The 18,029-nt window shown below is 40.3% G+C and overlaps 1 protein-coding gene across 5 annotated transcripts; it reads right to left on the bottom strand.

Annotated features, from left to right (window-relative positions):
• Window positions 1-14: 14 nt before the first annotated feature.
• Window positions 15-16,212, bottom strand: LOC116043186 (interferon alpha/beta receptor 2-like). Of its 5 annotated transcripts, none has more exons than XM_031289692.1 (7): window positions 16,047-16,212; window positions 15,479-15,611; window positions 13,043-13,221; window positions 10,946-11,091; window positions 3,701-3,863; window positions 2,620-2,756; window positions 15-750 (listed from the first exon to the last, which is right to left on the bottom strand). In XM_031289692.1, the coding sequence occupies exons 1-7, from the start codon at window positions 16,084-16,086 to the stop codon at window positions 667-669; spliced, it is 882 nt and encodes a 293-aa protein (XP_031145552.1). In that variant the 5' UTR covers window positions 16,087-16,212; the 3' UTR covers window positions 15-666. The 5 variants fall into 5 exon arrangements, 4 of the variants coding, with proteins under 4 accessions (XP_031145552.1, XP_031145553.1, XP_031145554.1 ...); XM_031289693.2 differs by having other exon boundaries at window positions 2,635-2,756; window positions 16,047-16,210; XR_004103416.2 differs by lacking the exon at window positions 15-750 and adding an exon at window positions 1,425-1,534 and having other exon boundaries at window positions 2,535-2,756; window positions 16,047-16,211.
• Between the last annotated feature and the right edge of the window lie 1,817 nt (window positions 16,213-18,029).

The raw sequence follows: 18,029 nt of genomic DNA, 5'->3' as shown, positions 1-18,029 counted from the left end.
TCATACAACTCTTCTACAGGATACCATGCTTTATTCACCAGATGGTTATGATTATATTGCACTCAAGAAAAATACATGTAAGAACAGTAACAAAGAAAAGAGTCACAGAAAAATGACAACAGGAAAAATCACAGCATTTAAGTAAAATTACAATAATAAAACAAGTGCAGGCAGTAATAATACTCAAACTAATGCATGAACTATGCTGACGTTTTATGCCTATTCCTATGACTTGGTTGTTCAGGTTCTAATGCATCAGTCTACTTTAAATCTAAAGTGAACTTTTGATTTCTGTTGTATTTATACTCATTTGATCTAATTATTCAATGGATTCTAAAAGTTCTATTAGGAAATGAAGTCACAGCAGCAGAAGGAAACCGTTAACAGACAGCAACTTCATCCATCTCAAACTAATTTTGGAAGAATCAGAGGACATTAGAAATATTGGCATTGAAACAGGATAACAATTTACAAAAACATCTCACTCTGATAGTAAACCATAAACTTTACCCTTCAACTTCTACCTTTTCTCAAAACCAGACAACTAAACCAACTCAACCTAAACAAGCTCCGCTGGTCTCCAGCTTACACCCTGTCCCTCTGCAACACTTTAAACAGCTTGAAACATTTGATTTCAGAGCCACGCGGCAGTCTTCCTGTCCTTCCTCAGAGCTGCTCCTCAGTGGATGAACAGTCAGAGAATTTGACGGGAGCACTTCCACCAGTCTGGCACTGGAGGAGGATGTATGACTGGAGAGAAGAGAGAAAGAGTCAGAGACAGACACACATGGTGCTGACAATACTCCACCTAAAGTCTCAGCAGGGTTGTTTGTGTTGTTGTTGTTGTTGATTTGTAAAATTAATGAATCATCAATTCATCAATTAACGCATTATTGTAACAGCCCTAGTTATTTAATATCTTATCTATAAGATATTATATCTTGTCATTGTCATGTCATTATTGTTTGATAAAAAGACCAAAACCAATCCTGTTTTAGTCCACCTCTACTTTCTGTCTGCGGCTCTGTCTGAGACCAAAGTCATCTGGTTCCTATTGAAGACATACATCTTTCAAAATGCCCTCACAAATATAGAGTTTTATCTTAAAGAAAGATTCACGTATTTCCTTAAAGAGCTGGCCCCATATAGTTTTTAGCAACCTAACTCAAACAGGAGGAAATGGTGCATTTGCTGGGGACTATTTTCAGCTGCGGATTAATACACAGTTAAGTATGTGGAGAGTATTAATACTGGCAGGAAGGCATATGTGGGATTGGAGACACTGCCTCAAGATAGCAATAAGCCCAGACTGCACCTGAACACACCTCCCTGTAAGAACAGCACGCCCATGGGCGCACAGATGGGCACAGGTGCATTTGATATTAAAAGGACCTGGGCGCTGGACGGGAAATTGACAACTGCGTCGACCTTAAACTAGCAAAGAGACTTTGCGCCTGGTGCAAGATAGGGCCCATAGTGTGTTCACACTGAGAAGTTTGGCCAAATGCAGTAGCTGCGAGTACCGGATGCTGCACTCAAAGCAATCTTAATGTTGAATTTGAAATGCTGCACAATACTCGCCCTCAACGGTCGCTATCTTTACTACATAATGTAAGCTACAGGACCCCTAACATTAGGGATGTAACCATACACTTAACTCACAATTCCATACAATTCAGGATTTTAAGTTGACGATACGATGAGCTGCAGACAAATGACTGAAAAATATTCCGTTATTTCTATAAACTGCGCAAAACAACAGATGTCTTCTCTTATCAAAAGTGCCTCTGGAATTGTATTTTATCTTAAATAAAACATTAAGACAACATTAGAATTTTTAAACAAATCCCACATCAAAATAAAAAAATAGAAAAGCATCTCTATAAATAAATAAAGTGAGACAACCTAGTGACATCTAAAGTCAAACAAGGGAAATCAAAAGTAGATTACGCCCTAGGCCGTTTTAGTTTTTATCTCAACCGGCTTTACACACATTTATATTAACAGATTCACAATGCATCGTTACGTCCCTAACCAACGTATTTTCAAACTTTTGAAAATGGCGGGCGAGGAAGCTGCAGCGGTTGCGATTGAAACAGCAAAACCCGAACTATACAAATGCAGGTTATATATGTGTTTTTTTCAATAAGTACCACTGGACTGTAGTCAGACAGTGAGAAAACAAGCCGCCTGGCTGCAATTTACAATTGCAAAACGGCCTTGCGTGGTTTGAGACAACAATACCCTCGAAATGTTCACACAGTGTACTGCATGTAAGTGTACTCAAAGAAGTATCCAAATTGAGACATAGCATTAGTCTTGTTACATGATCAATAACTTAAACAACTCATTAAACCGTTGTTGATTAATATTGGGTCGATTGACTAATTAATAATCTACTAATCCCTTTATCAATAGTTTAAGCTTTTATCTTATCATTTATAATGAAAGCATGATCGTAATTAGTTCAGGTACTTCAGAAACTACCTAATCAAACAGACTGATCGGATTAAGCGTCTGGATAACAGTGGCACATTCTCTCTGTGTGCACATGGAGTATTTTGAGTGCAAAATGTAAGGCGAAGATGAACAATTGATTCTTCAAGTCCCAGCACACACAGTTGGATCTGTTACCAGGGTTCTGGGGAGGCACTGTCTTAGTAATTCATAGCTCAGCTGACCGCCGTAGATGACCAGTCCAGTGACGAGGAAGCCCAGGGCACAGAAAGCCGCCAGCAGGCCGAAGACCACATGTACTGGGGAACAGGAGGACAGCAACATGCATCACATTCACAGACTGGCACACTTCTCATTATATCAGAAATCCAGTTACATGTGGAAAGGCTGGACATTCACTTAGCCTTCAATTTGCATGGCTACTATATTACATTAAGGATCCCAGAAAATAACCTGTAGTCTACTGCATATCCTCGACGTTCCACTTCCAGGATTGTTCCTTTGCCAACGGAAATTCCGCCGGATTTCACTCATTTCAGCCGGATAATCCGTCACCTTCCTCTTTCTTTGTGTTGTAATTTTAAACTCCGGTGGATTTCTGAGGACTATGGTTAACTGCTCCTCAGATCTCTGCAGGGTAAATCCAGACAGCTAGCTAGACTATCTGTCCAATCTGAGTTTTCTGTTGCACGACTAAAACTACTTTTGAACGAGCACATGTTCCACCAAAAAAAGTTCCTTCCCGAGGCTATTTAGCAGAGGCGACGTTGGGCGCTTAGCTCTGCCCATGACAATTGTGATTGGTTCAAAGAAACAGCAATAACCAGAGCATATTTTTCTCCCAGCCCAGAATGCCGTGTGGCCTCGCCAGACCCTCCTCTGCAGTGCCGCGGTGGAGGAAGGTCTGGCAAAGCGAGACTAATAACCTGATACCCAGCAAGCTTCAGTGTTAAACTGTACAATATCAACATCTCTGAGAGGAACTGTTAAAATTCAAATGAAGTTCCTCTTTCAGCCTTTAAACACAGGAGAGGAACACTAGCCTATTCAAACACATTCAGTTCCCAGTTTTAATCAATCTGACCTTCATATACATATCTTCTTTTTGTGGCTTATTATGATCATCCCCAAAACAAACTGATTAAACTTGCACAAAAGAAGAAAGAAAATGCACATGCTTGGATTACCATTGTCTGTCTGATTTATTGACGGCTGCTGAGCCTGGCAGTAAAAGAAGACGTACGTGAGCTCCTGGACGGAGGAGGGCTGGTGAAGGCACAGTGAGGCTGGCTGGAGACAGGGTTGGTGTTGGAGAGCGATGTGACAGAGACGCTCACACAGTACTCCACCCCCGGCTGCAGGTACGCGATCATGTGCTCCTCCTTGTAAGGCACACTCAGTGTGAACTGCAACACAACACACACACACACACACACACACACACACACACACACACACACACAAATAAAAACACATTTACATTTTGGAGTGGCGTCTTCTGTTGATATTTGATTTGTCACAGAAAATCGGAGTGCCTTTTGTGATATGTAGCAGCCTTTCACGATGTGTTGCGCCAGTTGATTTTTTCAACGACTCTAAAAAAATAAAAAATAAAACGATATATTGTGCAGCCCTAACTTCTACTATAATTTACATCTACACAACTACGTTTTGGTTTTTAAGCGGCATTTTGAGGCAAAAAACTAGCCTGAATGCCAGACGAACTTAGCCCCGCCCACAACATTTGAGGTTGGGAAGTTCGGTCTGGACTTGATCCGTTGTGGAGCAACTATGCTCCAACCAGAGCTGTTCGGACCAATCAAATTGTCAGGGCGGGCTTTATACGATGATGGACAGATGATCAACAGTAACGTAATCAACCACGTCACCAAAGAGCGCTTGGGTTGAATTTGTTTACAACAAAGATGGCTGCCGCTGGAGAATTGAGATGTGTAGATTCCGCCATCGTGTCTTATTATCTTATTATAGAAGATATCGACAGCGCTTTCATTTTAAAAGAGAAACAGAGAACCGCGATCACGTATGTAAACACATTGCCACACCCGTCCGCACGACACGGAAACTGCCGCCTCTGCCTTTGCTCTGTCGAAGCCTGCCTTTGACTTGCAGCTTCTGTGACGTCTGTCTCCGTTGTTCTGATTGGTTGTAGGTCTATCCGTTGCTCTGATTGGTTGTAGGTCTATCTGTTGCTCTGATTGGTTGTAGGTCTATCCAACTGAGTGCAGAGGCATTTTCTTTCCTGGTTGGGTTGAAACACGCCCCATAATCACAGCCCAATGGAGCAGTATCAGACTCATATTCTGACTACAATCTGAGTATGACCACGTCAGGCTACCAAAAAACATCTCTGTGCACACAAGGGTTTTAGCTCCAATAGCAGCTAACTAATCTCTGTTTATACGCCCAAACCGCATATCACATGACCATTCACATATACTGGGCATGTGCGTGCCGGTGTGTTGTGAATAATGTTACAATCCACATTCCATTCTGTGAGAACTCTGAAGAAAGTCTTTCTCATCCGTTTTATTTGTATCCTAAATTGCAACACTGTTTTCTGTGTGAACAAACCTTGGGACAATCCTTCCGCCCATCCTGACTCTTTTGTATCTTACTACACACTACTAAATGAATGTAGCAGTTGTTAGAGAATATGTATGTCCTTGTGTGTCTCATTAAACCTTGAGAACATTGTGAACTGAACCCTGCTTCATGTCGCTTTGTTCACCGAGATCTCATCACTGCTTTCAGAATCAATTCACAAGACGTCAAGCCAGTAGATGATAGGATTCGAACCACAAAACAGTCACGAACGTAAACAGGAAGGTGTAAACAGGAAGCAGCATTTTTTTTCTCTGCCTGGTGATGTTGCCGTGGTAGTACCTTTTAGTTGCAGAAGAGACTATGGAAGAAAGCAGCAATGGCGAAAAGTAAGATATCTTTTTCTTTGTTTGGACCAATGACGAGGTAGAACAGCAAGTAACAGGTGACAACAAGGCGACAAGGGCGGCAGAAAATACAGACTTGGAGTCTGTCTGACGTTACTCTGCAGTTGGAAATCATGGATGTGTGAAGTTGAAAATACAGAAACTACTCAGAGAAAGAACAAAGGTGAAAAGTAAGAGCGGGGAGCTTGGAGCGACGACGAGGTGGAGCTGTAACTGAAGGTACGTCAGCCTACCTAACCGATAAGACTGACTGACGTGCGTCGTCGTTTCTAAGTGTCTCCGTTTGTGATATTCCAGACTACAGAGCAACCCCGGAGCTTTCAAACCAAAACGGGGGCAGCAGTGTTTCCAAATGTCTCCGTTTTAGGGGCTCGGAAACCCCGCAGTAGTGTGGACGCGAGGTGTAAACATAGCAAAAAATATTCGTTTTTAGTATAATTGTAGCCTGAGTGCCCTTCTAGTTGACAGCATGTTTCAGCTGGTCGAGGTGGAGCTAATGAACCTACGGTATTTGTTAAAGTAACTAGTTGTTGAAGAGTGGAGTGAAATGTTTAATATTTCTCCCTGGATTGTAGTGGAGTAGAAGTAAAGTAGCATAAAACGGGAATATTTAAAGGTGCTCTAAGCGATGTCACGAGTTTTTTAGGCTACAACATCTTTTGTCACATACAGCAAACATCTCCTCAACACACCCTGAACACACTGTAAAAAAACATCTCCTCACTATCTGCTAGCTGCCTGTCCCCTGAACACACTGTAAAAAACATCTCCTCACTATCTGCTAGCTGTCTGTCCCCTGAACACACTGTAAAAAATGTGGTCTCTGTAGACAGCCCAGGCTCCACAACGCCAACAAAACCAAACTGCGCCAACCTGCACCACCAAACATAACAAACAGTCTTCCAGCCAATAACAGACAAGAAGGATTTGGGGGTGGGGGTTGGGGGGTTAGTGCGCGGAGGGGAGGGGACGGGATGATGAGGAGGGAGGGGCAAGCTAGCCTCTGTTTTGTATGACAATACTTAGAATGTCAACAAGAAGTGACGTCACCCAACATCGCTTAGAGCACCTTCCTCAAAGTTCCTCAAAATTTATTAAAGTTCTCAAAATGAATGATAGTAAATGTAAGTACAGTAAATGTACCTAGTTACTTTCCAAAACTTTAATTAGCAAAGACATTTCAATAAAGTTTGTTTTCATGTTTCAATTTATAACATTTTTTAAGCCGAGGACCCCTTAACTGAAGAGAGATGTAGCAGGGACACCCTACTACATACACTACAGTGTATAAAATTTAAAAAAGTTGCATATTAAACTAGGCCTACAATAACATGGAGGGCTTAAAGCCTTTATACCTTTTTTGCATAGAATACTCAGCTATTAAAATAATAATTGTGGGCATGATTTTATAAATCATCTTATAATGTTACACATGCATGTAACACAGTGAATCCTTAGGAGGAACTATATCTGTGGATGGCTACCTTAGAGACTACCTAATCTATAGGCCAGTAAGCCTATCATCAGTGGGGATTTATATTTGCTGATATTATGTTGGAATTATATTAAGACATTTTCATTGTTGAAAAAAACTTTCTAAAATTGACAATAATTTGGTGACCCTGAGGATCCCCTAGGGGTCCCAGACCCGCTGTTGAAGGTCTCTGATTTATATAAAGAAACAAACAGAGTAGTAAATACATATTCCAGTTGTTATTGTGAAAACCTGCAGCCACATTTTGTTGTATTTTATTCTTCAGCTTATTGTTTTTTTTCATGTTATTTCTGTCAGCCACTTTTGGGGGCAGATTTGTTCTGTACGTTGGAAAAGTTCTGTATTTGTTTCTTTCTTCTTTTCAGCTGTCCCTGTTCGTCGTAACTATCTGGTTACGTAATTCCCAAGAAATTGTTGCAGTTCATGTAGCAAAGGTGACACTTCCTGTGCCAAAATACACATTTTGCCAAGAAAAAAAGCTGCCACACACCCAGGTGTTGAGACAGGAAACGCAAAGCAGCAAGACACAGGCTCACTGATGTGTAAAAAGTGGTAGTATGTCTGTTATTCTATCTCCCCTGATTTGAGATTCTTTCAGTAATACGCTTGCTTGTTAAAGAAAGTAAAAAGCTACCCATGTCACACTTCACTCCAGATTTCGTTTTTACGTTTTTTGAAGCTTTAGGGGAACAGGAAGTTTATTCAGAGAGTTTGTGTTTCAAAACCCACACACTGAAAAACATCAGCCATCTGAGGGAGCCTGACGCCTCTCTAAGACGTAGATATGAGTTTCCCTCAATATTCTGATCGGCCTTTCACGAGTCTGTTAGGGAGATAAAGAAGAGCGGCCTTGTGGCTTTGCTGTTGTGATTTCTCGGTATTTCACAGAGAGCTCTGAGTTTCATATCATGTGAGATATGAACCTTTCTGAGAAATCAAAACAGCAAAGCCACAAGGAAGCTCTTCTTTATCTCTCTAACAGACTTGTGACAGAATTATAAAAAGGCTGATCCCAATATTGAACATGAGGTGAGCTATGTTGGGATGATAAACGTCACAAATCACGGCACCTCTGCTGTGTTTCCATCCCATTTCTTAATCTCTGTAAATAACAGCTCATACACACGACCTATATCTTAAATACATACAGTGTCTTCAGTAAATACACAGTGGCTGAGGAGGTATTGCAGAGCGGTTGTCCACCAATCAGAAGGTCGGTGGTTCGATCCCTGGCCCCTCCAGTCTACATATTGAAGTGTCTTTGGCATGATACTGAACTCCGGATTGTTTTCGATGCTGTGCCATCGGTGTGTAAACGGGGGCCCTAAACTTGATCCTGGCACCCTTTTAAAAAATGATTGCTTAAAAAAAAAAATCTAACGTGAGCTAAGGAGTTCTGCTCTAGGAATATTACGGCATTGTGAAACTAAACCCAGAATCTAGACGCATAGATCATTCAGAAAAAAATTCGGAGCAATTTTCAGAAAATAGTGCTGGTCAGCCATTAGTCAAAATCGCATACATCGCTAATTTTTAAAAGTTATTGATAATGCATATTGGAAATGTCTGCTTATACACAGATACATACACATATCCTATTACATTTGTAATACCACCTCACCTTTGTAGTAATGGCCCCGTGGCTCAGCATTAAAGGAAGTTTTCTCACAATTGTTGGTGTCTTTCTAGTTAGTTTTCTAGTTAGTCTAGTTTCATAATTCAATGATGATGGTCCAAAATGATGTTAAAATGCACAGTTAGCACAGTAGAATAATGTTAAGAGTGTGCCCGGCAGGGCCCCTCCTAGAATCGGCCCTGGTGTGCATGTTTATCTGATGAGCAGGTCGTATGGCAGCCCTGGCCACCAGTGAATGAATGTGTGTGTGAATAATGACGGGTGCTTTAGTGTAAAGCGCTTTGAGTGGTCGCTAACACTAGAGAAGCGCTATATAATTTCAGTCCATTTACCTTTTTTTTTTTACATTAAAGTTGAAGTAAGTGATTCTGTGCAAATATTGTTGATATTTAAACTCAACTCCCAAACAAATACAACCCCTGCTTCATAAGCTCCGCCCCCCAGATTCACGGACAGATAACTACTGGCCGGTAGAGCTGTCAGGCTTCCTCTATAATACCATTCGAATTTAATTTGTTATTTTTTTTATATTCAAATAATATTCAAATATTTAATTTTCAAAGTTATAATATGTTCTACACTACTCAGGCTTATGCATTGTCAATGCCACTATCAGCATGTGGTTGTTGTTACACGTTCTGTCTACTAGAGGGAACACTAACATCAGCCTGGCATTAAAAGGGATCTACGTCATGGCGCATTGCATTTCTGGCACGCCGCTCTGTTAACATTATATTCCACCACGCACACAGCAACAAACACAACTCAATAGAGAACTCTGTAATCAAACATTATCTAACAAGAGTAGTGAAGCGGCTCTGTTGTAAAGGCTAACGGTGCTCGGTTAGCACAATGACATCATGTTAGAAAGCACAGCCGAAACGATTTGTCATAAACTAAGTAACAAAAGTGTTGGCCACAATGATAACGGCATTGATAACTAAGCCAAACGGTGCTGTCACTACTATTTTAGTGATTTAAAAGCAACCTGTTTCTTGCAGATTGTCACGTTACTGAAAATCCAGCTGTTAGAAGGTAATATATGAAGTAGAAGCTAACTCTGACAGCTGTAGGGCAGCTAACATTAACTTTAGCTGTCTCCATGAAGCTCCCAGCTAAGCTAACGTTACTATAACTCGCGACGCAGTTAGGAAGACAGAACGAGCTAACTATTGATAACATAAGCATTTTGGCTCGGTGGATGTCGATTTTAAAGTCATGTTAAAACTATTTCCCGTCCTTCTTCCGATTTCCAGCTGCAGCCTGTCACTCCCCCCTGTACTAACGTTACGTAACGTTGACTTGACAATGACTTGTGTTTCTCACTCCTGCAACATATTGTTCATCAGACGTGACATGAGAAGATGGTGATTAACTAACGTTAGCCAACCTATTTATAAAAAAAAAAAAAATCACATTTGAATAGTAATTTCAGCATTCAAATAGTATTGTTTTTTTTACTATTTGAATTATATTCGACTTTCGTTCCAATAGCCCTACTGGCAGGTCGGCACATTCAGAATGCTGCCTCCCCCCCCTCCTACCATCAACTGCCACTGCCTGTTGCTGATTGGCTGGAATAGTGTTTTGTGGCTCCTGCACTCCTTTCTGTTTGTTTTCCATTTACACAGCCAGGGCTTTGTAATAACACCGGGTATTTTTTTTAACGCACACAGAAAACAGAAAGCTAGGTGACCATGAGGAGATATTCACTGATTTTGACAAAAAATGTATTGGGTTACCATTGCCTACTATAGCTTTAACAGCAGGTGGCCCACATGAAAGTAAAGTTGGTCTGATGTGTTTTTGGAAAACATGAGAAAGCTATTGACAAAAATGGGAAAACTGTTGTCCATTTTGCATGAACTTAAATAACATTTTCCAACTTCAGCTCCTTATTTTCTTGTCTGAAGTCAAATCGCTCAAAATCAGGTATCAACACTGGATCATAATACTATTTACACTTCTGTGTTTTGTGGATTGGCCAACAATCACATCTTTAAGGGCAGTGTTGTTTCATAATCCCTGCTGCACAGCACTGACAGAAGCCCCACAGGAGGAGCTGGTAAACAGCAGGTGGATATGCTGGCGTTTTCTGCTGCAAAGCTCCTACTGAACTGTATAGCAGTGGTGGAATGTAACTAAGTACATTTTCTCAAGTACTGTACTTAAGTACAAATTTGGGGTACTTGTGCTTTACTAGTAGCCATGACAGTGAGCCTGCATGAACAATAGCAGGACCCTGAAACCTTTACACCTCCACTTTTCCTGCTGTAGCTCCTACACCATTGGTTATTTTATACAAGTATTTGTATAAAATAACCAATTTGTACATTGTTTATTAACATCATTATTATTGATTGATGCAGCTTTGAGCCTGACACATACCTGCACACCATCCCTGGTCCTTTGCACATGGAGGATGAGTCCTCTGTAGAAGTCTTTCAGCTGCCCCCATGTTGTTGGGACTCTGATGTGCAGGAGCAGACAGTTCCCACAGCCGGACACAGACACCTCAGGAGGTCCCAGCACAGCTACAGACACAAAGCAACTACCTTTCAGTCCACTGGGAGGAGATCCTAATAATCATCGTTTTAAAAAACTGAAGTAAAGATGTCCGCCATTCAGATGTTGGACGGAACTTGCACATTCACTCCTTTTACAACATGTTGAAAAAAGACAACTCATGTGTACTGAGTACACTGCCTATTCCATGTTTCTATGGACCAATTATACTGTACATTTGCCATTAAAGTTTGCTACCATCTACCTTGCTCTCAGAACCACTGTGGCTTTTGGGTTTGGTTGAAGAAATGTGTGTAACTTTGAAATATAATAAGTGACTGTGAATTAAAGTTGTTTTTTTATATCTTTAGTTTTTTGCTCTGCTGAAGGACAGTTCGTTAGTTGCTTGTGAAAAGAAGAAAACATATAAATATGAAGTTTGAATGATAACAGACAATAAATGTGACAAATGAAAGAAATCAGTGGATTCTGAGTCTTGTTTAAGCACGTTGACCAAGGCGCATTCCAAAGGACAAGAAGGGATCGAATAAGTTGTCTGAAAGGTGCTCCTTTATAAGTGTGTGTCTCACTGACAGAGTATATACTGTAATTGTGTGTCTCAATGACTACGTTTACATGCACATAATATTCCGTTTTTTGCCCTAATTCCGAAAAAGACGATATTCCGACTAAGCTGTTTACACGGCTAATGAAAGTGAGCATTCCACTAATATTCCTGTTTACATGTAGCCGTGCAAAACAGGATTTTTTCTGTTTTCCAGCAGCAGTGGACTTGTTGGACCGTGTGAACACAGCGTCCCCCTTTCTTTCCTTCAACCACCTTCTTGAAAAGGTTGTTGTAGCGATGTGTGAGCATACCCAAAAACCTGTTGATATCCAAGTCTTTGATAATGTTTAAAATTAGCTGTGTTTCTCCTTCTTATCGGGTCTCCAGCCCTGCAAATGGCTGGTTAGTTTGTGTACAGTAACCATAGCAACACACAGAGCTGACCATAAGCCTGTGGTGAAAACCCAAATTGAGACGCATATTCCAAATGCGCTGTATACATGTCCAAAGAATGCCTCTAAAGATTCCACTCCAGAATAATACCGGAATATCACACGTCTTAATCTGAAAATGCTATATTGGTAAAAAAAAGCCTTATTCTGAATATCCAACCAGAATATGATGTTTACATGACCTGTAAAGGTAGTTTATTGTGTAACCTCTATGTTGAAGGTTAAGAGGAAGTTACAGTAAACATAGAGCTTTTGATGTGACGGGGAAAACGGAAGTAGATCAAGTGTTGACGGTTGAGTGTGTTGTGGTTGAATAAAGTGAGACGTGCAGTGCCGTCTTGGTTCCAGCATTGGAAGCCCGTGTCTTTATTTTACAGCCAAACATGAGTCTAGAAACCCTCGGTTACACCTGTATCAAATTAGTACTGTCTGACAGAGTATATAAGTGTGTGTCTCACTGTCTGACAGAGTATATAAGTGTGTGTCTCACTGACAGAGTATATAAGTGTGTGTCTCACTGTCTGACAGAGTATATAAGTGTGTGTCTCACTGACAGAGTATATAAGTGTGTGTCTCACTGACAGAGTATATAAGTGTGTGTCTCACTGACAGAGTATATAAGTGTGTCTCACTGACAGAGTATATAAGTGTGTGTCTCACTGTCTGACAGAGTAGATATGTGTCTCACTGTCTGACAGAGTATATAAGTGTGTATCTCACTGTCTGACAGAGTATATAAGTGTGTGTCTCACTGACAGAGTATATAAGTGTGTGTCTCACTGTCTGACAGAGTAGATATGTGTCTCACTGTCTGACAGAGTATATAAGTGTGTGTCTCACTGACAGAGTATATAAGTGTGTGTCTCACTGTCTGACAGAGTATATAAGTGTGTGTCACACTGTCTGACAGAGTATATAAGTGTGTGTCTCACTGACAGAGTATATAAGTGTGTGTCTCACTGTCTGACAGAGGCTGGAACTGGCCAGACACGGTCCATGGGGACGTCTGGGTGGCTGTGTAGGCCTGGACGCGGGCTTGGTAGTGAAAGAACGGGTTCTTGAACTCTCGGGTTAGGTTACACGGCTGTCCGGCCGTCAGCTGCGAACAAGCAGCCACTGGTCTCCATACGTTCCTTCTCCTGGGGGAAAGAAAATACAGAGGGACTGAGAATAAAAGATAACCCAAGACCACTGGGAAGAATAATGTGTCAGCCTAAACAATGTCTTTCACCCTGGCAGGTGAAGGCCAGTGTGGAGAGGGAGGAAAACGTTCTTGTCAACATGTTGATGGACATAATATCACAGAGAAAATCCACAGCTGATTAAGGCTGGGCTGTGTGCATCATCCTGATACCAGGAACTCACTTGTTATGATATTGGTCACAGTTACGCAAAAAGGAAAGTGCTTACTCACAGACTTTAAGAGAAACAAAAATGAAACATATGAGTTATATATATATCTCAACAGGTGTTGGATCGACTGCCATGCAGTGGTGGAATGTAACTAAGTACATTTACTCAAGTACTGTACTTACAGTAAGTCCAAATGTTGAGGTACTTGTTCTTTACTTGTCTTTTCTTATCATGCCACTTTCTACTTCTACTCCGCTACATTTCAGAGAGAAATATTGTACTTTTTACTCCGCTACATTCATCTGTTACAGCTTTAGTTACTAGTTACTTTACACATTAAGATTCCTGCACACAAAACACATGTAGTTTATAAAATCTGATGTTTTATTATAAATGGAACTAGCCAACAATATAACAGCCTACAAGTCCAGCTGACATTATTAGACTGTTTGGATCCTTTACACTTTCTAAAGATTTTTCTGCGTTGAGTATTTCTACTTATAATACTTTAAGTAAATTGGTAACTGGTGATATTTACATACTTTTACTTAAGTTACATTTTCAATGCAGGGCTTTTACTTATAACAGAGTACTTTTACTTTAGTAAAGGATCTGAATACTTACCATATACTGCCAAGAAATTTGGGACATTCATGTTCCCCTCAGGATAAAGTGTGATAACTTTGGTGATCCCTTGACAATAATTTCAAGTAGAAAGTACCGCTCAGTACATGTCTCGGTCTCAATTCTTTAAAAAAAACTAATTTAAGGAATCCCTAAATGTGTTTGGTTTATGTAAAAAAAAAAAAAAAAAAAAAAAGTCAGCTTATATATCGTACAGAATGTTGTTCTCAGTTAAATATGGAATGTATATCAGCCTCACAAATCCAGAATGGATCTGGCTCTATCCCTTCTTCCAACCTGATCTGTAAACGGTGAAAGGATACTACTGCTGCCATTTGAAGTCTAAACGACATGAACCATCCAGGAAATGCAGACAAAAATCACAGAAAAATAAGTTCTGTGCCCTCTTTAAGAGCTGCAGATTGTTTGTGAATTTGGCTTTTGGTCAACTCAGTGCTAGTCTGGATCAATGGAAGTACATTTCTAGGATAAAGCCTGACATCCGGCGCTCAGGTTTGGCCCCTTCTGCTCTGTATGAGTTGCCTTTCTCAAACTCCCTTCGCTTCGGGAAACAACAAACTAACAACTAGCGAGCTACACGCTAAAAATGACAAGTTTTTAAGAAAATTTGGACGGTGCGACAAAGCAGGTCTGCTTGGTTCTTTCAGGGAATGATTGTAAAGATTTACAAAGAATATGTTTAGGTCATTTCCTCTCTAACTGGGATGTTTTGGGACTGATTGGTGGGATTGCTGTGGACGAAGTACACACGGAGATACACTGGTAAGAGCTAATGAGGTTTAACCATGTATCAGCTAATTTAAATAGCTCACGTTACTGTTTTGTGTGAACAGTTAACTTCATTTAATATTGTATGTGGCGTTTTCCTTTGCGGGGTATATATGTTCCACCAAAACAAGTTCCTTCCTGAGACTATTCTGCAGAGCCACCGTCGCTGCAGCTGGAGCTTAGCGCCAGATAATGATAAGGATTCATAAATAATGGTCCTTAGTCTGCCTCGCTGTGCTTATCTAAGGCTGGGTTGAAATAATCCATTCTCCAATTCAAATCTTTGTTGAGTGATCTGATATCGATTAATAAAATCCAGAAATCAATCTTTAAATATCTGCCTTATAACCATGGAAAAGTACTTGAAACTAACTTTTTGGGCGTCAATTCTTAATGTAAATGTATTATAAAATATATTTGAGGGTTGCGTCTTGATTGTACAATTTGCAGCATAAGTTCTCTGAGAATCTCTTTTTATATCCAAGCTAGTCTATATCCACGACGTTCTACTTCCAGGATCGCTCCGTTGCCGCCGGAAATTCCGCCTCTTTTCGGCCCTGTGTCCGTCACCTTCCTCTTTCTTATCGCCTCTTCTTCCCGCTCTATCGTAGCTTTCTGCAGACTGAATACCTGAAGCTGAAGATTTGAACGGTGAAGTGGGTGTCAGAGGGGGTGTCGAGGCCAGGCAGGAAGCGGAGTGTGTGCTCCATGTTGAAGGAGGAGATGGAGACGTTGGAAGGTGCAGGGAGGGAAACACACACCCCTGCACAGGAGGACACAGTAACTATGAAATTCCAGAGTGACAGTGACAGTATTAGAATTCAGTAATATTGGTTGGTCTTTCTTATTATTTTATAACTCTGCAACACTAAACATCGCTACATCTGCAGTCTGCACAAATCACAGAAACATTTCCTGCACATCCTGTATGCATTTAAGTGAGCCCATTCTGAGCTACGAGCAAAGTTTGACAGAATAACATAGCCTTTACTCCTCCTGCCAACATCCATATACACTTGTACACACACCTTGCACACATCTCAGTCCAAAGGTGTAAATACAGAGACGGAGAGGATTAAACACACACACACAAATGTCCCTTCACAAAGCTAATAAAGCTGACCTGAACAGTGACAACATGCATTCATCTCATATATTTACCATACTTCCTCCCCACATACAATCCAGGGTGCATTACCAAGGTGTAAATGCAGAAGGAGAAGCATCCACAGCCCCATCTTCCCTCCATGGAATGTGTGATGGCTCGCAGTTAAACGTCTCACGCAAGATAAGGCTGGTTTTTGGGTTAGAGTACACACAACATATAGAGAGGGTTGGGAGGGAGCTGGGGTATTTGTGGGGGTTGGGAAATGAACACCAGTTGTTGTCATATGCAGCGCTGAGTTTCTGTTTCCCCAGAAGTCCCTCCCTGTGCATATTATTCTTCCAGTCCTGCATTTAACTGGGTGAGCTTTCACAGTCGCTTGAGAAAAACTCAAGCACACTCGACTTTAACTTCACCTTGTTTCTGAGCTGGGACTTTTATTTCTCGTTCTTGTGTTTAGTATATTCGTCTGTGCTTTAGTATCTTTCTGTACAAAGTAAGCGTGAAGAATTTGTACTTTTTTACTGCAATTAAATGTATAACAAACCATGGCTTGCTTTCTAAAATGTAACTTTTATTAGTTGTGAATTGTAAATGTTTATGGCTGAGTAATGAGCATGACATTACGATTTTAATAATGAGTATAAAAATAAAAAAATTTCACATATATGGAATTTGTACGATTATATTGTTGAAATAAAGTTGGCTGCATACTGTAACTAGACACAATACATTATCCTACTATCCTGATACAATATGTAGCTTCAAATAAGTGCAATGTTATTATAATTGTACATTGAACATGACGATAATATGGCAAAATAAAAACAGAATGGCATGTATGTAACCATGTATTTTAGCATGTCCGGTAGACAACTGTATAACATTCATTCATATTCCTCAGTTACAATTCAAACATGATCAGAAATGCATGATGTATAAGAACCTAAACATTCAGTCAGGATTTAAAAAAATGTAAATACGATGTTAAATATGATGATGATCATCTCTGAATCATGAATATTTGGAGTTTTATAGATCTAAAGGCGCTGCGAGTCAATCAGCATACATGACCTCAAAGTGCTTCTGTTTGCAGCAGTAATCTACAAATCACAAAGTATAAAATGTCTTAATGATGAACCTGACACTTATTTTAAATCCATTTCAAATTCCACAAATTGATGTTTCCTTTGATTTCATTCTGATTAGGCAGCTAATAGTGACAGCTCTAGTCTCATTATATAGAGCTGAAGAGAGTCAATTCTGATATGGACATAGATAAAACAATAAAATAAAATACAAAATAGCATTTTTAACAGCGTTACATTACTCATGTGGAGCTTGGAACTACTATTCTGCCCTGCTATATTCACAAAGTTTCAGTGAATGTTGAAGGAGCATATTTCAAGTTTGAATATCGCCTTAAGTCAGGAGCCACGAGTCAGGGATATTCAGTACAATCCACTGGATGAAATGTGAAGTGTACCTGCTTTCTCTCTCCCTGGACTATTCTACTTCAGTGGCTTTCCTCTAACAAACCTCCAAGAGAGGGGGACCTGAACACGAGGAAGAAATACCCTCAATTGAAAAATATTCCTTGCTCTTTGCTTAAATAGCATCAACACCGCTTAAGTTGTAATGTCTGGTAGCGTTTGGGTGGATTTCCCATGAAATTCACGGATAAGTTTCTTTCCACTAATGCCCTAAGATTCCAGGTGGGAACTCCCTGCATGTACTGGAAGGAAACTATCACGTGTTTCTCTATATAGTAGTCCTCTAGCTGCTGATCTACATTTTCAGCATCAGCCCTAACTGGCTGCTTCTCTGTTTCTGTCTAGCAGCCTACACTGTACAGAAGTTAATGAATAGGAACTTTTCCTCTGACTCCAAACAAATGCATTTCTTTAGGTAGTGAGAGGTAGCCTGACTGCCCTTTCCCCTGCAGAGGAAGCACTGATTTATCAAGCTGTACTATTTACAGTAAACTATATGGGCAATGCAATGGGCCTCATGCAAGAACATTACTGTGTATATTATTGTATAGTATTGTATTTTGATCCTTGATTACTGACAGAT

The sequence above is a fragment of the Sander lucioperca genome, chromosome 8, assembly GCF_008315115.2.
Source record: "Sander lucioperca isolate FBNREF2018 chromosome 8, SLUC_FBN_1.2, whole genome shotgun sequence".
Lineage (NCBI taxonomy): Eukaryota > Metazoa > Chordata > Actinopteri > Perciformes > Percidae > Sander > Sander lucioperca.
The sequence above is the reverse complement of the archived record's forward strand: the minus strand, read 5'-3'. Positions and strand labels throughout refer to the sequence as shown.